This window comes from Mustelus asterias, chromosome 2, assembly GCF_964213995.1.
Source record: "Mustelus asterias chromosome 2, sMusAst1.hap1.1, whole genome shotgun sequence".
Classification (NCBI taxonomy): Eukaryota; Metazoa; Chordata; class Chondrichthyes; order Carcharhiniformes; family Triakidae; genus Mustelus; species Mustelus asterias.
Window position 1 is genome coordinate 153,249,676 of NC_135802.1, and position 27,831 is coordinate 153,277,506.

The 27,831-nt window shown below is 42.5% G+C and overlaps 1 protein-coding gene across 6 annotated transcripts in view; it reads right to left on the reverse strand.

Moving 5' to 3' along the window:
• The window catches only part of LOC144479710 (regulation of nuclear pre-mRNA domain-containing protein 1A-like), a 61,981-nt gene extending 34,863 nt beyond the window's left edge, over positions 1-27,118 (reverse strand). The window contains exons 1-7 of one of the 6 annotated variants that reach the window (XM_078198772.1): positions 26,826-27,118; positions 19,111-19,240; positions 10,107-10,213; positions 9,903-10,000; positions 3,859-3,985; positions 3,500-3,741; positions 3,331-3,419 (exon numbers count right to left, since the gene is read on the reverse strand). In XM_078198772.1, the coding sequence (XP_078054898.1) occupies positions 3,527-3,741; positions 3,859-3,985; positions 9,903-10,000; positions 10,107-10,213; positions 19,111-19,240; positions 26,826-26,976 (828 nt within the window). In that variant the 5' untranslated portion in view covers positions 26,977-27,118 and the 3' untranslated portion in view covers positions 3,331-3,419; positions 3,500-3,526. Of the gene's footprint in view, positions 1-3,330; positions 3,420-3,499; positions 3,742-3,858; positions 4,088-9,902; positions 10,001-10,106; positions 10,214-19,110; positions 19,241-26,825 lie in introns of those variants that run through there. The other 5 variants (XM_078198758.1, XM_078198749.1, XM_078198743.1 and 2 more) reach the window with 5 other exon arrangements.
• Between the last annotated feature and the right edge of the window lie 713 nt (positions 27,119-27,831).

The following is a 27,831-nucleotide window of genomic DNA, read 5'->3' on the forward strand; positions in this document are numbered from 1 at the left end:
AGAAGGCGAGAATCTGGAATTCTCTTCCCAGAGCACAGCAGAGGTAGGGTTATTGAATATTTTAAGGCTAAGCTAATTAGATTATTGACTAGTAAGGAAGTCAAAGGGTTTAGAATGTTCGCAGGAAAGCAGAGTTGAGGCCACAATCTGATCAGCCATAGGGCAGGATTTAATGAATTTAAGTCATTAACTGGTTGCAGGAACCCAGCCATAGGTGTCTCATGCTCCACAAGTAATGTGGAGTTGCTGCACTTGCCCCATTAGGGCAGAAATCTTGCTTCTGATAACTGCTGGCCAGAGGCTGGCAGCTCTCCATTACCAGAAGCACCACAGGGAATGTTGCTGCTGCTGATAACACACTCGAGCCTGGCCCCTGTAGATAAGTAAGTGATGGCAGGCAGGGGTTTGCAGGGAGGGGAGTCTCCAGTGAGTGGGACGAGGGAATGGGGCAAGAAGAGGTTCAGAGGAAAACAAAGGGGGATGAATCTCTGAGGGGGTCCCCCTCTTCTCGATACTGGGAATACCAGCAGTGATGATGCTCACTTAAAAGGTCTTAACTGGCATCCAAGCAGTAAGGCTGCCCACAAGGCAGGAAGACAGTGGCGTAGTGCCAATGTCACTAGATTAGTAATCCAGAAGACCAGCTGGAGTCTGGGGCCACAGGTTCAAATCCCATCACAGCAGCTGGTGGACTTTAAATTACATTAATAAATCTGGAATTGAAAGCTAGTCTCAACAATGCTGACCATAAAGCTATCAATTGTTGTCAAGCCCATCTGATTCACTGATGTCCTTTTAGGAGAGCAAATCTGCCGTCCTTGCCCAGTCTGGCTTACGTGTGCCCCCACAGCAATAGGCCAGCCCTCTGAAATGGCTGAGTTCAGTTCAAGGGGCAATTAAGGATGAGCATCAATACAGTCTTTGCCAGTTTCACCCACATTCATGAACAAAAAAAGCCTTCCTGCCCCAGACTTAGATCAGGTGGGGTAGAGTTAGCCACTCCACACCATCTCATTCGATCATACGCCCCCTGGCTTCTGGTGGGGAATTAAATTCCACCCATTGATTATGAGATGACGACTATTTTCGCTGGCTGGAGAATTCAGAACTGGGGAAAGAGTTCTGGGATAAGGAGTTGACCTTTACACAGAGAGCAGAATTCACTACCCCAGAGGGCTGTGAATGTTCAGTTATTGTATATTCCAAGTTGAGATTGATAGTTTTTTGGACTCAAAGGCAGTCGAGGGATATGGGGATGAGGTGGCAAGTGGAGTTGAAATTGAGGATCAACCATTAAATGATGAAGCAGGCTCGAGGGGCCAAATGTCCTTCTCTTCTTCCTTAACTTATGTATATTTATCACACAAAGCATTTGGAGCTTCTTTGAATGCCAAATTATGGAGAAAATGAATTCCCTCCCACTCAAGAGTGGGTTGAATCTAGTTTCACTTGAGCTACTTAGGATTATCCATGAAATGTACCGTCTAGGGTTGCCTAAACAACTACACTGAATTCCAAAAGTTAATTTGAAATCTATTATCACACCAACCTCAGCGCTCTGCAGAGCTTTGGCAGCTGCTACAACACATTTGGATTTTTAAAAAAAAACCCATTTGTCGCACAGAAACATAGAAGATAGGAGCAGGAGGAGGCAGTTTGACCCTTTGAGCCTGCTCCGCCATTCATTACGGTCATGGCTGATCGTCCAACTCAATAACCTAATCCTGCTTTTTCCCCCATAACCTTTGATCCCATTCGTCCCAAGTGCTACATCCAGCCGCCACTTGAATACATCCAATGTTTTGGCATCAACTACTTCCTGTGGTAATGAATTCCACAGGCTCACCACTCTTTGGGTGAAGAAATGTCTCCTCACCTCCATCCTAAATGGTCTACCCCGAATTCTCAGACTGTGACCCCTGGTTCTACACTCCCCCATCATCGGGAATATCCTCCCTGCATCTAACCTGTCTAGTCCTGTTAGAATTTTAATAAGTCTCTATGAGGTTCCCCCCCGCCCACCCCATCCTTCATCTGAACTCCAGCAAAAACAATCGTAACCTAGTCAATCTCTCCTCATACATCAGTCTCGCCATCTGATAAAAGTGCTCAGAAACTCAGAGCCTGAAGAGCATGTCTGTCAAACATCAGGACTTTGGCCAGACCAGATCAATCATATCACTGATAAAATCTGGACAATTATTCAGGCTTATTCCGAGTGAACAGAAAGCAACTATAAACCCATCTTTTAAAGTTAATATTCAGCTACAGAGCTATGAAAGCTATAGTTTTCCTGGACACATGGGGGCAGTGTAACACAGTGTTCAAAAGTAAAATCCAAGAGTTGCAATCCTCTTTCCAATTATTATCCTTCCTCTAGTCATTGGTCCATTTGTTGGAATATCAACAATTAGTTGTCATCCTCTGGTGCCTCACCAAATGGCCATTATTCACCCGCGTCTGGATAGTGGGTGGCGACAGGCTGGCTGACAGCAGAAAATGTCATAGCCGATCTCAAACTTGTCCTCGCCCGGGGTCCACAGGTGCAAGAGTTGCTGGACAGCAAATCAATACTTTGGCCCATTCTGGCTGGCCTAAGCCCAGAGGCACCATGTCTGATTGCAACACCCTAACCACTGCGTCAGCTGGCATCAGCCAATTCAGAACTGACCAAATCTTGGATCGTTCTTGGCCCCTGTGGCTCAGATACATCTTCAGTTATGAAAGGATATGTTTAAGACCATCCCGTCTTTCCTGGGTGTAAATGAAAAGGACGAGATGGACATCCCACCATCTGAGCTGGATTCTGAAACCTAGTCCCAGACACCAAATAAAATTGAAATACAACTCACTAAGATGTTCAATCTGTTTTAAAAATAACAGCTGAAAAACAATTGCTCCTTTGAGAGGTGGGTTACAAGAAGAAATAGGGGAAAAGATTACTCTCTTGCACAAGGAAAGGAGTAGCTCAGTCAGTCCCTCAAGCCTGTTCTGCTTTTCAATTGGAGCATGGATGATCTGTATCTTAACTCCTTTCACCAGCCTTGGGTTCCAAACCCTATAGTTGGCCTAATAAAAGCTTATCAAGTAGTTTTTAAATTTTCAATTGATTAAATCAGCCTTATTGGAGGATTAAGCTTAGAGGAGTTGATACATTTTTTTAATGTTTAGTCTGGTGGACAAAGAAATACTCTGCCTCTTTATAGAACGCACATTTCTGGAAAGGGGCCTTGCAACTCCAAAGTCAATTTTCCTTTGGCTCCAAAGTTGCTCATTATTAATGGGGTCTGTACCTGAGCTATCCTGCTCAAAATGAGAACACAACACATATTGTTTCTTTGTGGTTTGTTTATTTCTTTAATTGGAAGACTGTCAAGTGATTGAAGACCAGCAATGTGTGGCATATCCACGCCCACCATCTGTAACAGAAGCTATGGATAGTTAATAAAATCAACTACGGAGTGGGAAAAAAAAAAATCAGTAATATTTAGGTACTTACCCCAGCGTCCTAAAAATATGGAGTGCTTTAAAACAAAAAGGTAACAAGTGAAAAAAAATTACGCACTTCCAGTTTACGTTCCTTCTCTGCTAGGATTTCGTTTTGACTACGGATGTAATCAGCCAGCATCCGTGCCAACTGCTTGCGATCCTCCAGTTCTGCAGCCAGTCTGCCGTTGTAGTCTGCCAAGAGCATGCAGGCCTCATCCACAGTTTTTGAAAGTCTGTCTGCGGACTCTTTGTCTAAAGTGGAACCATAAACCACATAACATCACGTTCACAGGAAATCTGTACGATTATGACTTCATTTGAAAATGTCAAAGCCAGCAATTTTGTACCCTGTGTAAAATCCCCGCTTACCTGCTATTTTATCTAATAGAGAAACATCTTGAACCTCTGGTGGCAATGACGCAATCTTCTGTCGAACGGCTGCATCACCAGATGCTGCATTTTCCAGCTCTTGCAATGACTTAATTAGATCCTCAGTCTGACACACAAAACAAAAATGATGAGATGCAGAATGGTCTTGCCTGGATCTCATATTGCCATTGAAAGTGCATTGCTTTGATAAATATATGTGGTACAACTGCTGAAATAAATGCAAAGAGGTGCTGATGGGGTGGAGCACTTGTAGGAATCCGAAAATCACAATGCATTGGCCCCCTATGATAAACAAGCCGTACAAAGAAAAAACATGTTCTTATTGTAAGCGTAAACAGCTGTACAAGGAATTGATGTATCATAAATTTGTCTACTGGCCAAATTCAGAGGTTGAATGGATGTGACAGCTGGAGAAGTGACTGATATCTGCCAGTACTCTCACTTTTAGTACACCAATGATTTATTTTTTATACAAAAATGGCTTCTGACGGGCAAAAAAGGGAAGTGCAAGAAAGGGAAAATGTTTAGAGAAAACTGCTTAGTGAAAAAACACACTACGTAGTACTTGGAACTTAAGCCAGCAGGATACTGGAATGGAACTTTTTTCTATCATTTAGTCTATGTTATTTACACCACATTATGGGATTTGTTTAACATGAACCTTTGTAGCTTTACATTAAAACTCTATAGGTTGGCAGTGACAGAAAATAAAATATACATCACTAGCCAAATCGTGAGCCTTACATCTCTTTGCAATTTGACATGTCAGATTCGAACTGCGAGAACAAGACTAGAAAAGGGTAACAATAAGACATGTACTAATATTCCAGCCCAACACAAAAATAAGTTACTGCAAATTAACTTGCATGTTGCATTACCTTGTGCAGTATAATTTGTTTTGTAGACAGACATTCTAAACTGTCTTACACTAATGTACTATTTTTTTGATATCAAGAAACACATTGATTAAGCAGTTAACATCTATCAAAATGAGACGTCTGCCAAAAACAGGTTCAATGAGTTTTTAAAAAATATTTTTCATCACACAGAAAACAAAAAATATTAACTATAACATACATTACTTATTTTCTCTCAGAGCTAGGGGAGGGGGTGAGGACACCAACAATTTTCACTTTGAGGACAGCAAAAAGAGAGCATTTTATACAGTTTTCAAAGACAGCGCAGAGTTATAGAAAGGCCTGCTACGAAGAGAATGATGGACATTTGATAGTATTTGCAAAACAACACAAGTAATTGTACAGGGAATAACTCAAGTGATGACTATAAATTGCTGTGTTTTTATATTAACAACAGTGTAGTTTGACATTTGAACCCCAGGTTTGATTATGGCTAGAGATTTCTTTCAAAGTTGATCCAGTGGCTTTGTTCAGTTTCGGGCACATTATATGCCACCAACAAAGCAGAATCTGACTGTCCTGCTACTCCATTTCATAATGATGAATGACACCTCAACAAAGGACAATATCAAACAGTGCATTTTCAGTCAAGAAATAGCTTGCAGTAGTACATGACTGGGAAATTCTGTGGCCAGTACATATATTTAGATTTAACAGTTCAATGTACCTTTTAAGACGCCTGCTAAATATTAAGGTTTGGCTAATGAGAAAGCCATTGAAAGAATTTCATCTCAAATTTATTAATTGTCAAAATAAAAAATATTCAATAAAGGGTCCCAGACAAATAAAGGGATAAAAACAATTCAAAGCCATTTCCCAAAAAGACTTTCCGTCAGGGATTGTGTAGCAATGGGCCAACCCTAATACTAACATTGTTTTGTTTTGAATTGGTAACTGGTAGATAAATTGTCAATGTTGTATGCCCTTTACTTTAAAGAAGTTCATTTGTCTCCAAGAAAGATAAATGCAAAGGAAGTTCTGGTTGAGTACAATAGAAAATAAAATCAAAAATATTCAGCCCAAATAAAAAGCCTCTTGAAATTTGCAATTCAGGGTGATGTAATAATTGAAGGTTTAAAATACAGACCATTGCGGACTCCTCGGACCATGTTTAGCATCAGGAATATGAGTATTAACTGGATGGAAGTTGACTCTAGCAGGGTTTTATGTTTGTGACAGGTCTATTCACGCTCTTTCATGGGGGCCATATTCTTGCCACGAATCATATGGATCTGTGTGCAGCAGAGCATGTAGCACAGTGGTTAATCCACGATTATGTACATGCCCAACACAAGCTCTCTTTGTGAATATACTCAGTTCTACCATATTGATTCAGGTCAAGTCTCATTAAGTAAAGCCCGACTGAGCTTTTCTTCCCCTTTCTGCTGATGTATGTTTCCACAGGCACCAGTCTTAACCGCGGTGTGGATAATATCAAAAGTCAACTGTGGAGGTCACTAACAGCAAGTCCAACCCTGCTCCTTCACTTTTATGACACACCATGGACACCTTTCAAAAAATGTTACTTGGGCAGCACTGAAGAGAAAGAAGATTGGTTGAGAACCTTCCTCCTCCCTCGACCAGTCCAATTGCAGCATTCAACTTTCTGCTCTGGCTGAGGTGAACAAATGATGTGGAGATGCCGGCGTTGGACGGTCTGTGTACACATTGTCTGTACCTTTAAGACTTGATTAGCTGTAAAGACTCGCATTCCAATCATTATTCATTATTCTGTAAATTGAGTTTGTGTCTTTATGTGCCCTGTTTGCTGTTTATGAGCAGATCTCCCACTCACCTGTCGAAGGAGCAGCGCTCCGAAAGCTAGTGGCGTTTGCTACCAAATAAACCTGTTGGACTTTAACCTGGTGTTGTTAGACTCCTTACTGAGGTGAACAAACTCAGCACTAAAATTCAATCCAGGAACATGTTGTACCCATCTAATTTTAGAAGAATGCTCTTAATGTAACAAATTTATCATTGGTCAACTACTCAAGGCTGCTTGTTACAATTATTTTTTTTAAATAATGTAATAGTTCTTAAATAGTTGTGCAACTATGAATTACAATGTCATGACTTTTATACCAAAAATAAATGAGTCACAGCTTGAGAAGTATCTTATGCACAAATTCAAGCCCTTCAGCACTGCAGAGGACTGATTTTTAATAGCAAATGCCAACAGCTAGTTTAGATACAGACCAACTCATTTCACACTAAAGGTGGTATTGTCCTTAGGGATTCCCGTTAGTGACATCATTGGGACATGCCTGCTTCAGTGTCTCATTCATAAAATGGGAGATATTCTAGGCTTCCAACATTGTTTTCTCAATAATATTAACATGGCGGCTGGAATTTTACTGCCCCGCCCACCACAGGAATCGGAGCGGGCCAGGAGTGGACCATGTGAAGATGCATTGACATCAGGCGGGATTTTACAGTTGAGACGAGCAAGGCAGTACAATCCTGCCCAATAAGTCGATTCTGCAAGGGACAGGCAGTGCATAAAGTCATATATTTTTTGCTTGCCCAATAGGTCTGAGGGTCTAGCTGTCATTCATTACTTTCCTTTCAGTCAAACTTCTCTACATCCCTTCTCTCCTTTAGCACATGCTTCCTGCTGTGTTACAATACTATAGCTCCCGGTCACAACTTAAAACTTCACCCGATGGATTGCTATTCGATAAGATTCTTCAGCAGCGGCTATCAGAGCTGAGCCTGATCTTGGCTTTGCCCAGAATTCTCAAGTAAGGCATTGCAGGCTTCCTGCTCAACCAGGTACTGTTGGATCATAAAGAACACAACGCACGGCGGCTCATTGGTTAGCACTGCTACCTCACAGCGCCAGGGACCTAGGTTCGATTCCCGGCTTGGATCATTTGTCTGTGCACGTGCTCCCCATGTTGATGTGGGTTTCCTTCGGATGCTCCGGTTTCCTCCCACAGTCCGAAAGATGTGCAGGTGAGGCGCATTGGCCATGCTAAATTCTCTCTGTGTACCCGAACAGGCGCTGGAGTGTGACAACTAGGGAATTTTCACCGTAACTTCATTGCAGTGTTAATGTAAGCTACTTGTGACGCTAATAAATAAAACTAAAAAAAAAATGTGTTGCGAAAGCAAACACTCAATCCTTCCACAGGAAAACAAGGGCGAATAATACAGCCTGGCAGGGGTGGCGGTGGCGAGTAATCCAAAGAGCCAGGTTCAAATTCCGCCATGGGCAATGGTAAAATTTGAATTCAATAAAATCTGGAAATCATAGAAATCATAGAAACCCTACAGCACAGAAAGAGGCCATTCGGCCCATCGAGTCTGCACCGATCACAATCCCACCCAAGCCCTACCCCCCATATCCCTACATATTTACCCAATAATCCCTCTAACCTACGCATCTCAGGACACTAAGGGGCAATTTTAGCATGGCCAATCAACCTAACCCGCACATCTTTGGACTGTGGGAGGAAACCGGAGCACCCGGAGGAAACCCACGCAGACACGAGGAGAATGTGCAAACTCCACACAGACAGTGACCCAAGCCGGGAATCGAACCCGGGTCCCTGGAGCTGTGAAGCAGCAGTGCTAACCACCGTGCTACCGTGCCGCTTCTGGAATTAGAAGAAAAGTCTAATGATGTCCATAGGGAAGGAAATCTGCTGTCCTTCCCTGGCTGCAGACCCACAGCAACATGGTTCCCACTGAAGTGGCCGAGTAAGGTCCTCAGTTCAAGGGCAATTAGGGATGGGTAACAAATGCTGGCCTTGCCAGCAATGCCACGTAGAAATTATAGAAACCCTACAGTGCAGCAGGCCATTCGGCCCATCAAGTCTGCACCGACCACAATCCCACCCAGGCCTACCCCCACATATTTTACCCACTAATCCCTCTAATCTACGCATCTCAGGACTCTAAGGGGCAATTTTTAACCTGGCCAATCCACCTAACCCGCACATCTTTGGACTGTGGGAGGAAACCGGAGCACCCGGAGGAAACCCACGCAGACACGAGGAGAATGTGCAAACTCCACACAGACAGTGACCCAAGCCGGGAATCGAACCCAGGTCCCTGGAGCTGTGAAGCAGCAGTGCGAACCACTGTGCTACCGTGCCGCCCCATAAAAGAATGAAGAAAAATGAAACCTGACAATTCCATCTATAAATCAGTGCTTACTGCACTTGCACTTTTATTTTATATCTGCCTTAGTGATGTACCATTTTTAGAAACCAAATTTTACTGGTTTTCCTTAAAAAGTTCAATTTTTTAAACAAAAAACATGTTGATTTTGCTTTGGCGTTCCTGCTAATGAAATAGGCAGGCAAACGATCAAATCCATCTGTAGCCAAGACATCTTCAATATTCCTCGCGCATTTCAAGTTTCAAGCATGCATAAGAAATACTTGACACAGAAATGCAGCTGCCAATGAAAACCTCAAAGCTATAGATGATCAAGTAATACTGATAATTCTATTCGGTATTGGGCCAATGTACTACTGCAAATTGGACACAGAATTTCCTAGTAATGACCTACAAATTATTTTGTGACAAATCTGCTATCACAACACCACAACTGGCAAACATTTCCTGCGAGGCAGTCATCCTGCAACACTGCAAATAGAAACACTAAAGGATGGCATCCTCACCAACATCCACTGCCTGCAGCACAACTATACTCAGGGACCAAAAGAGAAAATGCTGGAAAATCTCAACAGGTCTGGCAGCATCTGTAAGGAGAGAAAAGAGCTGCCGTTTCGAATCCAGATGATCCTTTATCAAAGCTTTGACAAAGGGTCAACTGGACTCGAAATGTCAGCTCTTTTCTCTCCTTACAGATGATGCCAGACTTGCTGAGATTTTCCAGCATTTTCTCTTTAGGTTTCAGATTCCAGCATCCGCAGCAATTTGCTTTTATCAACTATACTCAGGGATTTTGTTCCATTTTGGTCTGGTTATTGATGGATTATTTCAATTTAAATCAGTTGCAACCAACCTGCAGAAAGCAATTACATTTTTGTATTCTGACCGTAAGCACTCAGTTGAAGCCCCGGTACTGGATTTTTTGACAGGTTTTTTTTTAATGCAATAGTCATTTTATTTCGTTAAATATCTTGGCATTACCTCTGGTGGTTCTTTAGGTGTACTGTTGGAAAGATAGTCATCATCATCTTCCTCCTGTATTTGTTCAAAGGTACGTTTCTTGGTCTTTTTTTCTGTTGCTTATCGGGCAGCAAAAGACAAATTAAAGATTTACTTTCTAAACTCAGCAGATGAAATAGAAATCATTGAGCCTTCCACTGCTGAGGTCAATGTATTTATACTTACAAACAATTTGCTTAAGCTGATCGATGAAGTTGTTTTCATAGACCATCCTCTCCTGCCAGATAGCTAGCACTCTTTCCAAGTGCTTCTTGCAATTCTCATCAGATTCACTGTCAAAGAGGAAGACAACACCCGATTAGAGTCAATTTCACCTCCCAGTCTGCGCCCAATTCATCAACGTGTACTGTCGAGCAGAAACAAAACTGGCCTGCGACATCTATTCCACTGGGTTTGAGCAAATTAAGAAATCATACATTTGTACAAACATAATGGATAAAGATGCCAAAGTCCATTTGATTTTCCAGAATGCCAATCCTGTTTCCCCATTACAGCATTCTTAGTTCAGTCCATCCCCCAGCCTCAGCCAACCGTTCAGCTGCTAACCAGCTTGTCATGCTTGTAGTGTCAACATTCGTAGATGACACTAAGATGGGTGGCAGAGCAAAGTGTGCAGAGGACGCTGAAAGTCTGCAAAGGGATATAGATAGTCTAAGTGAGTGGGCGAGGGTCTGGCAGATGGAGTACAATGTTGTTAAATGTGAGATCATCCATTTTGGTAGAAATAACAGCAAAATGGACTATTATTTAAATGGTTAAAAATTGCAGTATGCTACTGTGCAGAGGGACTTGGATGTCCTTGTGCAAGAATCACCAGAAGTTTGTTTATAAGTGCAGCAGGTAATTAAGGCAAATGGAATTTTGTCCTTTATTGCTAGAGGGATGGAGTTTAAAAACAGCGAGGTTATGTTGCAGCTGTATAGGGTGCTGGTGAGGCCACACCTGGAGTACTGTGTACAGTTTTGGTCTCCTTACTTGAGAAAGGATATACTGGCACTGGGGAGGGTGCAGAGGAGATTCTCTAGGTTGATTCCGGAGTTGAGAGGGTTATGAGGAGAGACCGAGTAGACTGGGGCTATACTCATTGGAATTCAGAAGAATGAGGAGAGATCTTACAGAAACATACAAGATTATGAAGGGAATAGATAAGATAGAAGCAGGGAAGTTGTTTCCACTGGCAGGTGAAACTAGAACTAGGAGGCATGGCCTCAAAATAAGGGGAAGCAGATTTAGGACTGAGTTGAGGAGGAACTTCTTCACACAAAGGGTTGTGAATCTGTTGAATACCCCACCCAGTGAAGCAGATGAGGCTACCTCATTGAATGTTTTTAAGGCAAGGATGGATAAATTTTTGAACAGTAAAGGAATTAAGGGTTATGGTGAGCGGGCGGGTAAGTGGAGCTGAGTCCACAAAAAGATCAGCCATGATCTTATTGAATGTGGAGCAGGCTCGAGGGGCCAGATGGCCTACTCCTGCTCCTAGTTCTTATGTTCTTATATAATCATTATCTTCACAGCTCTGCTTCCTTTGCTGCTCCCAAAAATTCAAAGGCACTGTTTTTATCTCCTTACCCTTTTAACATCTGCTTTATCTCAAAGGCTCTTTCTTGAGACATCTCTTTTCAAGGTTGAAGGGTTCCATCTCATTTAATTGTCTATCATAGCTTCTCCCACTAACAGTACTCGGTTACTATCCTCTTCATAGCCCTGTGTTAATCATGCCTCAAGATCCCAAGACAATATCTGAAGATGAGCAGGAGGGCTCCCCCAGTGTTCTGACCAACATTTCTATATATATTTTTCTTTATTCTTTCATGGGATGTGGGTATCGCTGGCAAGGCCAACATTTGTTGCCCATCTTTAAGTGCCCTTAAATTGAGTGACTTGCTAGGCTATTTCAGAGGGCAGTCAAGGATCAAGCACATTGCTGTGGGTGAGTCACATGTAGGCCAGACCAGATAAGGACGACAGATTTCCTTCCCTACAGGACATTAGTGAACCATTAGCAATTTTATGGCAATTGACGATAGTTTCATGGTCGTCATTACTGGGACTAGCTTTATATCCCTGAACCATCAAAAACCGATCTGATTATTTCTCTCACTGAACTACCGGTGTGCAATATGACTGCTATGTTTCCCTCCATTCCAGCACAAGTTCTTAAAACTAAATCTACAGATTGGATTATAGTTGCGCTGAATGCAGTTTGTGTTTAAAATTCTGCAATCTTTTGCTTATGCCACGCAGATATCGGAGGAAATGGCACCAAGAAAAGGTCAAGCCCCCAGTCGAGCTGGAACTCCAGGTCAAACTGCCAGAGTATCACCACATCAAATGTCATTTTCATAGATTTCGTAGAATCACTACAGTGCAGAAGGAGGCCATTCGGCCCATCGAGTCTGTACCGACAACAATCCCATCCAGTCCCTATCCCCATAACCCTACTTATTTACCCTACTAACCCCTGACACTAAGGGGCAATTTAGCATGGCCAATCAATCTAACCCGCACATCTTTGGACTGTGGGAAGAAACCGGAGCACCCGGAGGAAATCCACGCAGACACGGGGAGAACGTACAAACTCCACACAGACAGTGACCCGAGCCGGGAATTGAAACCGGGTCCCTGGTGCTGTGAGGCAGCAGTGCTTGCGACTGCGCCGCCCCAATTTTAGTACAACATTTTTTGAGAAATATATATATCGAGGTAAATTACATTTCACAAAGCTTTTGTACATGGCTTTTATAGACGAGGTAATTCATATTTTATAAAAATATTGCACACTTAATGCAGAGAGAGAATTTGTCATTTTTAACATACAATCACATCTTACAACAGTACACATTCCCATACATAATTTACCGGCTCTTATACACCCCAACTGCATAATGCCTGCGGAAATAATGTAGGTCAAGTGGTTGAGCAGGTCGTTTGGCCCCTACTGTTACAGTTGAGTGTGGTGTGGAGAGGAGAAAAACAGTTGGTTGGGATTGGCTCCATTTCTTGCCAGTGGGTGGGTTCCCATATCAAGGGAGAACGTTGTGTTAAATGAGTCTCCACGAACAGGCGCTAGAGCGTGTGTGGTGTGTGTGCGTGCGTTAGGGATTAGGTTAGTCACTCGGATCCAAGTTGCCCAATGATGTCATATGTTTTAGTTAACTTCATAATCAATAAGGTGGGATTGCACGATTCTTTGAAACATGCTCCAAAGTGAGGTGGTTGGGTTGATTATCTCATTGTAATTATCACAGAGAAATTGTGTCCATTCCTTCGCTCCTGGATTCGTCTTAGAAACTGGCACTACAAATTCCATGACTGGTGCTCACAGGAAAGGGATCAGAACACATCCTTATCTGGTACTCCAGTGCAATGGCAATGGAGGGTGAAGTCATTGATGCATGCTATAGATGGAGCATATGCACAGGAGTGCAATTTAAAAAAAACGTTAATGGAATGTTGTCACAGGCAAGGCCAGCATTTACAGTCCACCCTAAATTACCTCTGGAAATAAAAATGTGTGTGGGGGTGGGGTGGGGGGTGTTGCTCCTATACAGCTAGGTAGGGAGTGCCAAGATTTTAATGGAGCCTTGATGACGGCGATTAAATTTCCAGGATTATGCATGACCTGGGAGGGGAACTTGCAGGCAACTGTGTTCCCATGTATCTGCTGCCCTTGTTCTTCCAGACGGCAGTCGAAGGAGCCTTGGCAAGTTGCTGCAGTGCATCTTGTCAAGATGGTGTACATTGCTGCCAATGTGTGCCAGTGGTAGAGAAAGTGAATGTTTAGGTAGAGGATGGAGTGCTGATCAAGTAGGCTTCTTTGTCCAAGATGCTGTCCAACTGGAGCATTGTTGAAGCTGCACTCATTCAGGCAAGTGCAGAATATTCCATCTCTCACAACTTGCGCTTTGCAGATGGTAGAAAGGTATTGGATAGTTAGGAAACGAGTCAGTATTTCCGAATTCCCAACCTTTACCTGCTCTTGTAGCCACAGCACTGTATTTTTAAGTTACTGGTTGATGATAATTGTAGATGTTGATGGTGGGAAAATGAACAGTAATGCCGTCGAATGTCAAGAGAATGATGAGGCTATGACGGTCTTGGAGACGAGCAGTGCTGCACAACTTGGCGCAAATGATGGATTGATTGTCAGATGTATGATACATTGTAAACTATTGTTTCTTGTGAGCCGTTACAGACAAAACATATCGTTCATCAAGTACGTAGTGGAGAAGAAAAGGATAGGGTGCAGAGTGTTGCAGTTATTGATAGGGTGGAGAAAGAGCTTAATGTGTGATAGGACCATTCAAAAGTCAAATGGCAGCAGGAATGAAGCTGTCTTTGAGTGGGTTGGTACATGTTTTCAGACTAATGTTTCTTGCCACCTAACAGCCCAAGCCTGAATACTGTCCATGACTGGTTCAATATCCAAGAAGTTGTCAATGGAACTGAATACAGTGCAGTAATCGCTGAACATGCTCATTTCTGACTATATAATAGAGGGAAGATCATTGAGCCTGGAACACTGCAAAGGAACTCCTCCAGTGATGCAATGAACACTGGCCTAGCCAGTGAAGTCCACAGTCCTTGAATGAATACAAAAAATGTCCTGTGGTTGAGATGATTGACCTCCATCAGCCACAACCATCCCCATTTGTGCTCGGTATGTATCCAGCCAGTAAAGGTTTTCCTCCCAGATTCCAGTTGACTCAAATTTTACAAGAGTGCCTTGATACCACTCAGTCAAACGCTGGCTTGATGTCAAGGGCAGTTACTCTCACCTCACCTCAAATTCAGTTCCTTTGTCTATGTTTGGACCAATGCTGTAAAGAGGTCTGGAGTCAAGTGGCCCAAGATGATTCTAAAATGAGCACAGGTGAGAAGATTATTGGCAACTGCCACCTGACAGCACGGTCAACACCACCTTTATGGTAACTGGTGATTGATTTGTCCTGATTTTTATAAACAGTCTTTCACATTGTGAGGTAGATGCCAGCTACCTGTGTAGCTGTAGCTGTACTGGAACAGCTAGCTACTGGAGCCTTCAGCGCTACAGCTAGGAAGTTGTCAGAAGCCATTGACTTTGCCCTCATTAGTGCACTCAGCCATTTGCTGACATCACGTGGAGTAAACTAAATTGGCTGAAGACTGGCTTTTGAGAGTGTGGGGTCCTTAGGAGATCAAAATGGAACACCCTATGCCACAATTCTGCCTGAAGATGATTGCAAGCAACTCAGCCTCATCTCTTTGCCTCCATTATCCTAACAGAAGAAACTCGTGACTCAACACCAGTGAAAGCCTCTACCACACCAGGGTAGGCCCAAGTCAGAGGTTAAAGCTATGTAGTAGGACACCAGATTGAGCTGCACTTGTATTGCTCCTCGATAGACAGCCACATATAATAGAATCATAGAGTGGTTGCAGTACAGGATGCCAGTATGTCTGTGTCTTTTTGGTCTGTGTGGACATAACCCAGGGGAGGAATAATACTTCCAGTCGCAATGTGAAGATCTTAGCCAATATTTTGTAATCAATACTGAGAAAACACGTAGGCCTACATGATGAGCACCAAGTTTTGTGGAACTCACCAAGAAAAGAATAAAAGGGAAGGTCTGTGTTAACAGCCTTCAAGGGTTTCTCCGATAAGAAGTTTTATTGCCAGTTCGAGCTCACTGGCTGTAACTGGACCATTTGTCCTGAAAGAGTGGAACAGGGGAAGTTGGATAGGAACTGCTCCGTTTTTTGGGACTTGGCATGGCACTCAGAGTTAGAGCAACATGAATTCCCAATAGGCACTATGAGATTATCATCTGCTCACTTGATTTATGCAATGGTCCAGTTATAAGTTTACTGGCAATGGGTGCATGCAAGATATTTCCCTGGCTTCTTACCCAGTGTGTAGCATTTGGAATACAGGAGGATTCCAACATCCAATAAGGAGTAATTTAGCAGTCCTCTGACTCGTATCAAGCTACTTTCATACTCCATTCAGTGCCTCCTGTACAGAGAGTCTAAGTCCATTAAAAACTTTGTTCCAGGTTTTTCTGTGGCTGCAGCTCCATGTTTCCTGACAGACACAGTAAAAAGTCTCACAACAACAGGTTCAAGTCCAACAGGTTTATTTGGTTAGTATGGGCTTTCGGAACACTGCCCCTTCATCAGGTGAGTCAAGACAGAGGATGCTGGTTTTCCACAGTACTGTGGGGAACATGTGTGATTCTTAGTGCTCTGCAATGCATCAGATGAGTTTTGCCGAGAGGTACGAGAAGAACTCGAGTGCGATGCCACTGGTTGCAGGGAAGAGATGATTGGATTAGATGAACTGCTCTTTATCCTAGGCATGGCCAAGGATGACTAGTGGGCTTATATCACAGCACAAAATACAGAATACAACTTGCTCCAAGAAACATTCCAACCCAGTGTATGTTTTGTTGTGCCTCAAGTGAAAGATAAATTCCTAATCTAGAGCAGACCGGCAGACATCCGCTAGGCCCCAATGCAGAAGCAAAATACTGCAGATTCTGGAAATCTGAAATAAAAACAGGAAATGCTGGAAATACTCAGGTCAGGAAGCATCTGTGGGGAGAGAAACATGATTTCAGGTCGATGACCTTACATTAGAAAAGACCGAGAGATAATAACATGCTTTAAGCAAGCAGGGGAGGGGAAAAAAGGGAACATCTGTGATAGGGTAGAAGGCAGGTGCGGTCAAATGACCAAAAGATAGCGGTGAAAGGCAAAAGGTGATGGTAAAGGGGCAAAGAAACAAAACATGGTTCCAGAGCTGTAAATTGGAAATGCAGAAAAATAGTCAGAGGTTATGATCTGACATTGTTGAACTGAATTTTGAGTCCAAAAGGCTGTAAAAGGACTAATCAAAAGATGAGATGCTGTCCTTGAGTTTACATTGAGCTGCGTTGTAACAATGCAAGAGGCAGACAGAGGGGTCCAAGTAAGAACGGGATTGGAAAAATAAAACTACTGACCCGGGGAAGTTCCGATCATGCTTGCTGACTGAATAGAGGTGTTCTGCAAAGCAGTGGTCCAATCTGCATTGAATCTCCCCTTATGTAGAAGACCATATACAGTGTACTGAATTGAAAATGCAAGTAAAGTGCTGTTTTACCGAGAAAGTGTTTGGAACCCTGGATGACAGGAAAGGAAAAGAAGTTCCATCTCCTGTGCTTGCATGGGAAGGAAAAAAAAAAGTGTTGAATGCTTGAGAAATGGACAGAGATATGGGGGCAAATGTTCCCTTTGGAATGCTGAAACAGGAATAGCGATGATAATGACTGGGTGGCGATATCATGTTGGAGGTGTTGTAAATGATTATGGAGGGTGTCAATGTGGAAATTGAGGACTTCATTCTGGGTGGGAGGGTGAGGGGGGAGTGGGAGCAGAAATGTGGGCCCTTTCAACCACGTTGGAGGGAAATCCTCAATTGAGGAGAAAAGGAAGAGATATCCGAAACAGTGGTATGAAAGGTGATCGACTAAGCTGTTGTCATTTAATGCAATCAAAAGACTCTGGCTACTTGTCATGGATCCTATGTCTTTTGGGAGTTTGCCCTAACGATTTGACACCAATATATATTGCAAGGAAGAATGTTCACTCACCTGGTTTCCTGCTGTCACAGTATGGGTTGATGCCAGTCTTTTAAAATGTCAGGATTTTTTGTGCGCGCTTTCTGGTGCTCCTTGTGGTCACTGAGAGGGGAGGAGAAAAAGTGTGCTGCTTTTTGGTCTAGGGTCTTCTTCAGAGGCTGACTGCTATTTATTTCAAATCTTTCTTAGGTGTGTTTTATACAGCATGGTACTAGCTCGTTTTCTGTTCTGCGAGTGATGACCAAGATTTTTGTTTCAATTAGTTTACCTTTCCTCCCTCAGCTTTCAGTGTGAATCACAACTTGTCCAATGATGACAGCTTTGGAGCTTCCTCCCCCCCCACAACCTACCAACAGGTCAGCTTTCTGAAGAGACTGTACAGTATTAAGTGCAGTCAGACAATCAAGAGCTGCACGGGCTAATGGAGCCAGTCAGATGGTAAAGGGCTGCTGGAGACTGAATTCAGCAGGACTAATTTTTAAAGCTTTTTAAAAAATACATTCTACAGTGGCACAGTGGTTAGCGCTGCTGCCTCACAGCGCCAGGGACCCGGATTCAATTCCGACTTTGGGTCACTGTGTGGAGTTTGCACATTCTCCCCACGTTTGCGTGGGTTTCCTCCAGGTGCTCCGGTTTCCTCCGGCAGTCCAAAGATGTGTTGGTTAGGTTGATTGGCCATGCTAAATTGTCCCTTAGTGTCAGGGGGATTAGCAGGGTAAATACATGGGGACAGGTCCTGGGTGGGATTGTTGTCAGTTCAGGCTCAATGGGCCAAATGGCCTCCACCAGTACCGTAGGGATTCTATGACACCGGTACTACATTTTAAAAGTTCAGCAAAGCAGAGTGCTTGCTGGCACAAAATGCCTTAATGACAACTAATTTTATGCAAAATTTGAAGAAATTGAAAACTTCAGTAAACCAAGTGGAGGATGCTACAGGTGCTATTGCCTTCAGAAGAGATTGCAACAGGCAGTATAAACCAAAAGCTGTTTTACAATATTTGATACACCTTTGCTGAAATACAACTGCTCATTCTAGATAATTTAAGTTTGTTTAGTTTCCCCCCTGCCAAATGTAACTCAAATTGTCAAGACTCAGGACAGGGGAATAAAAAAACCTCTCTACCAAAGATGTGCAGATTAGGTGGATTGGACACGGTAAATGTGGGGGTTACAGAGGGAGAAGGCAAAGATAAAATACTCTGTCAGAGAGTTGGTGCAAACTCCATGGGCTAAATGGCCTCTTCATCACTGCAGAGATTCTATGATACTCGGTTTCAGCATCCATTGGTCACTTTGCAGTTCTAAGTACGTTTTCTACTGTCCAATCAAAGGGAGCAAAGTAGATTCTGCAAATCTGATACGTCACAGGCGTCCTTCAGAAGGAACTGTACCAGACATTTTCTCAAAGAACACAATAGTTCCAGTATTTTTTCAAAAATCAGATTTCAGAATCATTTCCATTGAAGTAACTTGGCTAACATCAGCATTTACTTTCTCGATGTGGTCAGATTATTAATGAAACACTACCTTGCCACGATTGCAATGAACAGAACAACGGGTACCTTGAAACATGCGAAAACGCATCCACCAAAACCGGAGCAAAGTCCTTGGTAAATTCTGGTCCCTTTTTCTTACTGTTCTGGATCACATCATTTGCCAGATAAAGGAAGGTCAGTTTTCTACTTGGTTTAGCTGTGAACAGGAATTGGAAAAGAAAAGGTCAAGAGTTATGATGCTATTTAATGGGTTTTCCAGTGAGAAACTAAAATGGAAAAAAGCAATGCACAAACTGGAATAGTTATGATAAAAATATATTCATGCATAGAGTGCTTTAAAATTCCCACACTCCAGCTAAGCGACATACAGAGCAATGGAAAACCCTCAAAAAGCAATTTTATTTATACAGCACCTTTTATGACCTCAGGATATCCCAAAGCACTGCAAAGTCAATTTAGTACTTTTGAAGTGTAGTCATTATAGTAATCCTGGCGAATGCCGCAATCAGTTTTCACGCAGCAAGCTCCCAAAAACAGCAATTAGATAAATGATAGCCATCTGTTTTAGTGGTTTGGATTGTAGGATAATTGTTGGCAAGGACACAATAACTCCACAGCTCTTCTTTAAAATATGCCATAGGACCTTCTACAGACCCTCAGCCGAACATCTCATTCAAAAGGCAGCACCTTTGCTCTGTGCAGCATTGAAATGTTTGTCCAATTTAAAGTATTCATGTATTAGCTACGGTGAGTTAAAGATTAATAGCTCTATTAAAAGACTTATTTAACTGATCAAAAAAAACCTAAAATATGGATGGTATAATGGATAAAAGTGTCATCAGGATTCTGCTGGAAACTCATTTAAGTAGCAAGCTGAGCGAGGAACAACCCCCTCTGAAACTGGTCATAAAATACCCAAATCCCACAACAAATGTAACACTGCAAGGTCAGAAGCATACTTCCACTCAATCAGAAAGAAATCTACAATTACTCAAAATAAATTCAGATATCACCATTTTCACTACACACTGGCTCCTGTTTAAGCAACATGTCATCCTTGTTTTCCAATCACTCCACAGCCTGACCCTGCCCCTAACTCTGCAATCACTTCCAGCCCTCAGAACTCAACTCCTTCAATTCTGGCCTTGAACGTCCTGATTTCACCATTGGTCACTGCGCCTTCAGCTGCCACGGCCCTGAATTTTCAAATTCCCTCCATTTATGATGCCTTTCAAAACCTACCCCGACCAAGCTCGTCACCTGCTCATATCTGCTTATATGGTTCCATGTCAAATTTTGTTTGACGTTGCTTGTGCGAAGTACCTTAGATCATCTTAGTTAATACTAAGGGCACTATATAAATACAAGTTGTTGTTACAGTGCAATGTTGTCCAATGCAAATTGCTGACTCACCGCACACATTGGTGTGAGACATTATTCTAGCCTGATGCACTAATTTTAGACCTCCTACAAATGAACTTAAAACTATATATTTATATAACATCTACCACCATTCAGCATGAAATGAGATAGTCTACTTATCTTTCAGCAAAGTTTGGCATTCAGGCATGAATATATTAGGCAAAGCGCTTGATTGAAGCCTTTAGACTTTTGTTCAGCATTTTCAAGCAATACTTTGACTTGATCAGAGTGATTGCTTAAAATGTTGACACATCTGCTCTCCATTTACAACAATACCGGATGCTGTACACACTTTAGCTCTCCACCTACATGGCTGGATGCAACTGACACGTCTGCTCTCCATCTACAACATGGCTGGATGCTCTGCACACGCCTGCTCTTCATCTACAGCATGGCTGGATGCGGTTGGCCCTTGGCCATTTTGATCAGACCAGCCATCTTCATAAAAATGGCAATGTTAACGCAGATAAGAATCTGAATCGATAACAGCAAATATCTTTGTGATCATTCTGGCAGTCAAGCGACTGTGTTGTCACCTTCTGTTTAAAGCATATGCAACTTAATATGCTACAACTGTGCTGTTCATTATGTTAGTCACCAGCTATGTGTGGCTCATTGAAAATTTAAATGCGTCCAATTGTATTTTTTTAAATCAGTAAAGGCAAATGTAATAGACATGGATATTGGGTACGTTATCTCAGCACTTGCCTGCCATATGCATGGATGCTTAAGCTTACTTGGGCTTTTGCCACTTAAGCCAGTATAATGATAAGATAGAAACAATGTGCAAGTGTTTTAATTGTGCTTTATATCCTTGGCTATTTCTTATTGGCAATCTGCTAAAGCGATGTGTAGCATGCAAGCACTAACAGCTTTGAGAGGGGCTTTCATCATGGTCACTCGATGAGTTGTAATTACCACTCAAGGCCAAACCTGACCAACATTGTGCAGTTTGAACAGGGCACATCAAGGCAACAGCATCCGGGATTGTTGTAGATGGAGTGCCGACCTGTCAACGTTTTAAACAATCACTCTGCTCAAGTCAAAGTAATACTTGCAAATGCTGAACAAAAATCTAGAAGCTTCACTCCAGTACTTTGCATAGTATACTAAGGCCCAATCCCAACCTTTGCTGAAAGATGGTAGACTATCACCTTTGGATAAAGTGCCACAAGAAAGTGGCACAGAAATAGAACACATGGCAGTGGACTGTTAGTTTGCAGTCCAAGGAAAAGTATAATGATTTCTGCTCCCCCCACCCCACCTCCCCTCCAGGGGTCAGTATTATGACCAAGACTTTGTTTGATATATATTAAATTGCATGAGCATTTCCAAGTTTACCAAGAACACAAAACTTGGAAAGATAGCAAATAGCAAGATGATATAGACTGGGGAAATGGGCAGAGACACAGCAGCTAGAAGTTCACGTAGAAACGTGTTAAGTAACTTATTTTGGTTCGGTACAATTTTAAAGAGGGTGCAGGAACAGAAAAGCAATGGCATTCACACACACAAATCTTTGAAGGTGGCAGACAAGATGAAGAAGCTGTAATGAAAGCATTCTGGATGCTGGGCATTATAAATGGAATAACAGAGTAATAAGTTAAGGAAGTAATGCTAAACCTTTATAAATCGCTGGTTAGGTGTCAGCTGGACTATTGAGTCCAAATCTAGGCACCACATTTTAGGAAACATATCCAGTCCTTGGTAATGGTGGAAAGGAGATTTATTAGAACAGCATCAGAGATGAAAGATTTAGTTATGTGGAGAGGCAAGTGAAAGATAGCATTGTTCTCTTTACAGCAGAGGTAGGGGAGAGCAGAGAAGGTTGCTCAAAATTATGACTGTTTTGATAAGACGCAAAACTTTCGACAGGCAATAGGGTCGGCAATCGGAACAGCTTTAAAGTAACAAAACAATTGCATAAAGCAGAGGATTCTGGAAACCTGAAATAAAAACAGAAAATTCTGGAAACAAAATCGGTAGGTCAGACAGCATCTGTGGAGAGAGAAGCAGAATTAATGTTTTAGGATTTAATGTTTCTTGTAAAAGAACTGGAAAAAGTTAGAGATGTTAATATGTTTAAATAAGTACGTAGGCAGGCAGGCTGGGTGGGGGAAATCAAAAGGGAAAGTTGATGATAGTGTGACAGGCAAGAGAGATTTAGAAACAGAAAGGATGATGGTACAAAACAAAAAGCGGTGATAATAGGACAATTAAAAAAACAAAAGGACAGGTTCAATAGTGGCGTAAATGGTTGTATCGGAATTATCACCAACAGCTGCCATCTGAAAAGATAGAGGTGGAAGAAGATATGAAATTGTTGAAATGAAGGGTGATAAAAGCAAATGCAAAAGTAACTTTCAAAGGGAAATGGGATCTCTACATGAAAAAGAAATGATAGGCTACAGTGAATTGGCAGGACACTCACTGGGCAGCTCTTTCAAAAGACAAGCCAGGCTGAATGGTCTTAAACCTGCAATGATTGGGGTTTTCAATTGCAATGATGTAGAGGGAGATTTATTAATTGGTTTGGGATGGAATGTGGTGGCAAGTTAAAAATCTCCTTGTGCCAGCATAAGTAATTCTTACCAACGAGCAAAACACAGGCTCAGTTCATATTTTTATAAAATAAACGACTCTCAGGAATGACAAGACATGTAGGAAAAAATGTATAAGTTAAATAACCTTCAATGAGAAGGCCCGAAAACTTACAAGACAATTCTACAGATCTTGGAAGATTACAATTATTCCCTGTAGAAACTTAACTTCAGAAAGCTTGCGATCTCTCATTTCCATTTAATCTACACTGATTTAGATTACAGAAAAGGCTGCATTGAACAGGGAAATCCACAGCTAGAAGATGAATGGCAAGCTAATGGATTGTGTTGATTTAGGAATAAATGTTGCCCAGGACAAGGGAAAATTCCCTGTTTTTTGAACAAGATCTTTGTCATCTCCATTAATAGTCAGACAAGCTTGGTTTATCAACTCACCCAAACATTGGCAACTCCGACAACACAGCACCCTCACAATGTCAGCTAGACCACATGCTGAAATTCTCATGGCAAGCGACAGCCAATATCCTACTGACTCAGGCCAATGTGATACCATGGAGTCAAGGCTGCCGACTTGGGGACAGAAGAAATAGGAGCAGGTGTAGGCCATTTAGCACCTCAAGCCTGCTCTGCCATTCAATTAGATCATGGCTAATGATGTACCTCACTACCATTGTCCCACACTATCTTCATATCCCTTGATGTCTTGACAATCTAGAAATCTATCTAACCTATACAATGATTGAGCTGCCACAACTATCTGGGGTAGAGAATTGCAAAGATTCCAAATGAAGAAATTCCTCCTCAGCCGTCTGAGATGGCCTGTCCCTTATTCTGAGATGGCCTGTCCCTTATTCTGAGACTGCGTCCTTCAGTTCTAGACCACTCAACACCAGCCAGGGGAAATATCCTTCCTGTATCTGCTTATAGAATCCTCTGAGAATTTTGTATGTTTCAATGAGATCGCCTGTCATTCTTCTAAAATCTAGAAAATGCAGGTCCAGTCTCCACAATCAGACCATCCCACAAATTTGCACCCCAAGGCAAGTTTATCCTTCCTTAAGCAAGGAGACCAAAACTGTACACAATACTCCAAGTTCAGTCTCTCCAAGGCTCTATATAATTGTACCAAGACATTGTTACTCCTGTACTCAAATCCACATGTAATAAAGGCCAACATACCATTTGCCTTCCTAATTACTTGCTCCATCCGCGTGCTAGTTTTCAGTGACTTGTGAACAAGGGTACACAGGTCCCCTTCCCAATCTAGGATTTAAAACATACTCTGCATTTTTTGCTACCAAAGTGGTTAACTTCACATTGTATATGGGATACTTATATTCTATGCCTTTGCTAATAAAGACAAGAGCAGGGAGGTTATGACGAAGTTGTATAAAACATTCGTTAGGCCACAGCTGGGATATTGTGTACAGTTCTGGTTGCCAAACAATAGGAAGCATGTGATTGGACTAGGGTGCAAAGGTGAATCACCAGTACATTGCCAGGGCTGGAGCGTTTCAGCTATGTAGAGAGGCTGGGATTATTTTCCTTAAGAGCAGAGAAGGCTGAGGAGGGCCTGATTGAGGTGTACAAAATTGAGGGACATAGATAGGAAGAAACTTTTCCCCTTAATAAAAAGGTAAGTAACTAGGTGCATAGATTTGTGAGATTTAGAGAAGTTTTGAGGATATTGTTTTCACCCAGAGGGTGGTGGGAATCTGGAATTCACTGCCTGAAAGGGAAGTAGATGCAGGAATCCTCACAACATTTAAAGAAGTAATTTAATGATCACTAAAAACAGCATAGCATACAAAAGGCTATGGACCAAGTGTTGGAAAATGGGATAATAGATAGAATAGAAATGATGGCCAGTGCAAACATGGGCTAAAGGGCCTCTGTGCCGTAAACTTTTATAACTCTATGCTATCTCCATGTTCTTGCCCATTCACTTATCCTGTCTAGATCCATTTGAAGCCTCTTTGCACCCTCCTCACAAGTCACATTCAGAGGTGGTTTTGTGCCATCAGCAAACTTGGAAATATTATATTTGGTTCCCACACCCAAAGCACTGATGTGCATTGTAAATAGCTGGGACCCTTACACTGATTTGCATCCCACTAGTCACTGCTGGCCAAACTAAGAATAGTGTTGCCAACCCTCCAAAAATCAGTCTCCAGGACACTGTTGTGTGCAATACTGGAGAAAAATCACAGCAAGATTTGAACATTTCTCTTAACCAGGTAAAAAAAAAGATTTAAAATGGGAGGGTAAAAAGCTGCTTGGCTGACAGTCAAATATCATCCAATTGGATAGTTTTTTTTGGCTTTGTTATTGGTGTAGGCAGTATGTCACAAGGATGGATGTGTTGGGTAACTAATAACTTAAGTGTGCGGTTTCATGTGATGAAACCTCCAAGAATAAATTTAATCACAGTTGGCAATTCTACCCAAGCAGGGATCATTTATTCCTACTTTGTTTTTTTTTTCCTGGTTACTTTGATATTTTTGAAAATTCAATCAAGGGACATGGGCTTCTTTGGCTCGGCCAGCATTCTTGCCTATCCCTAATTGCCATTGAGAAGGTGGTGGTGAGCTGCCTTCTTGAACCACTGCAATCTCAACCTCTGAACCGAAAACACAATATCTCCCTCTGAATAACAATTACAATTCTACTTTCTCGCAATCTACGATCCAAACAAGTGACAGCATGATTTGTGGCAGTAAGAGATCATGCCAGACCTTTCATCCAGTTGGGAAAGAGAAGTTGCAGGTATTCCACATTGAGCTGCATCAGGGATCCCAAAGCACTTTACCTGGCTGTCGGGCAATGCCCATCTAAATCATTGTAATAGCATCAAGTTTTGGGCTACTCATTACGTTTTGGTGTCAGAAGAGCAAAAGTAATGTGTTAAATAAACTTTTGTGGCATCAATGCCTCGAGTGATTGGCCTAACTTGTAGAGCGAGTTCAACTAATGCAGATTTCCAATGTAAAATTTACATTGACACTAGACAATCATTTGGTCAGAAAGATCACAAATTACAATGTGCACAAAGGTTCTGCTGACAAAGTGGGAGATGTCATTAAAGGTTTAGAATAGATCAGGAATTATTAGAGGAACCTCAACTCACTAGCATCAAATTAGGTAGCAGGAATGGTGTACTGGCAGTTCTTTCCAAAAGATGCCCTTTAAATGATAGTACACGAGGATTATGTATGATCAGGGAGCTATATTTGAAGGGTGAGTTTAATCCAAAACCCAACAATACAGGTGATCTCCTTTTCTGAAAAAAAAATCAATAAGTACCTTGCATTAAGTTGATCTTTCTCTACACCTCAACTATGACTGTAACACTACGTTCTGCGCTCTCATTTCCTTCTCTATGCATGCAAGAAACAATACTTTGCACTGTATGCTAATATATGTGACAATAAATTAAATCAAAATGATTTACGTTTCTGAACAAGTAAAAATGAGTGAGGCTTGGCAAGTCTGCAGTCACCACACAGAGAGATGTGGAAATTTAAAACCAATGTACAAAAGGCATTCAGATAAAAGACTCGAAACGTTGGCTCTATTCTCTCTCCACAGATGCTGTCAGACCTGCTGAGATTTTCCAGCATTTTCTGTTTGTGTATAAAAGGCATTGCCTGAAACTCAGCACGCCGCTCCTGTGGATGTGCAAGAAGCTGAAGCCCTCCCTGGTGACCGGGGAACAGGGAGCTCCTGAATGAAAGGTCTTTAGCTGTGAAGAGGCATCACAGTGCCTGCTCAGTGCGGCTTGCTGGGCCCCGCGCTCACCTTTCTTCAGCTCCCGGTGCCACACCGTCACGATGGTCTTGGAGTGCTTGCGGTGGTGGATGAGCCACAGGGACAGGGTCTGCACGCTCTGCTGCGAGTTGCTCAGTTCCGCCAGTTTCTTTTCCAGAGCTGACTCAGAAAAGGCGGACATTCTTCTGTCAGGAGGGGTAGGGACCCTTTATTCATCCGCCCCCCCTCCCCACCCCCAACAAATAAACATAGGCACAGACAGAGGGAGAGAAAGACAACCGGCCAAGATGGCGGCAGCGGCCTGCGCCTGCGCGCTCTCCCGCCCATTACGTCATTACGCTGGCAGTCAACCCGAATGATGCGGAGATGCCGGCGTTGGACTGGGGTAAGCACAGTCAACCCGAACGCCAGGGCACTCATGATCGATCCTGACGTCATCACGCCGCATGGCCGGCCATTACGTCATTACGCTGGCAGGAACGCCAGGGCACTCATGATCGATCCTGACGCCATCACGCTCGCAATCAGCCCGAACGTCAGGGCACGCACGATCGATCCTGACGTCATCACGCTCTCTGCTGTCAGCCCTAAAGATGTGGAGATGCCGGCGTTGGACTGGGGTGAATATAGTAAGAGTTTTAACACCAGGTTAAAGTCCAGCAGGTTTATTTGGTAGCAAATACCATTAGCTTTCGGAGCGCTGCTCCTTCGTCAGATGGAGTGGATATCTGCTCTCAAACAGTGCAAGATGTTTAACAACACCAGGTTAGAGTCCAGCAGGTTTATTTGGTAGCAAAAGCCACACAAGCTTTCGGAGCCCCAAGCCCCTTCTTCAGGTGAGCTAGCTGTCCTGTCTGGAGACAATACACATCTCTTTAACCTGTGCTTAATGCTCCCTCCTCCACTCACATTGTCTGTATCTTTAAGACCTGGTTAGCTGTAGAGATTTGCATTCTAATCAGTATTCTGTAACTTGATTTTGTGTCTCTGTGCCCTGTTTGAGAGCAGATTTCCACTCCATCTGACGAAGGAGCAA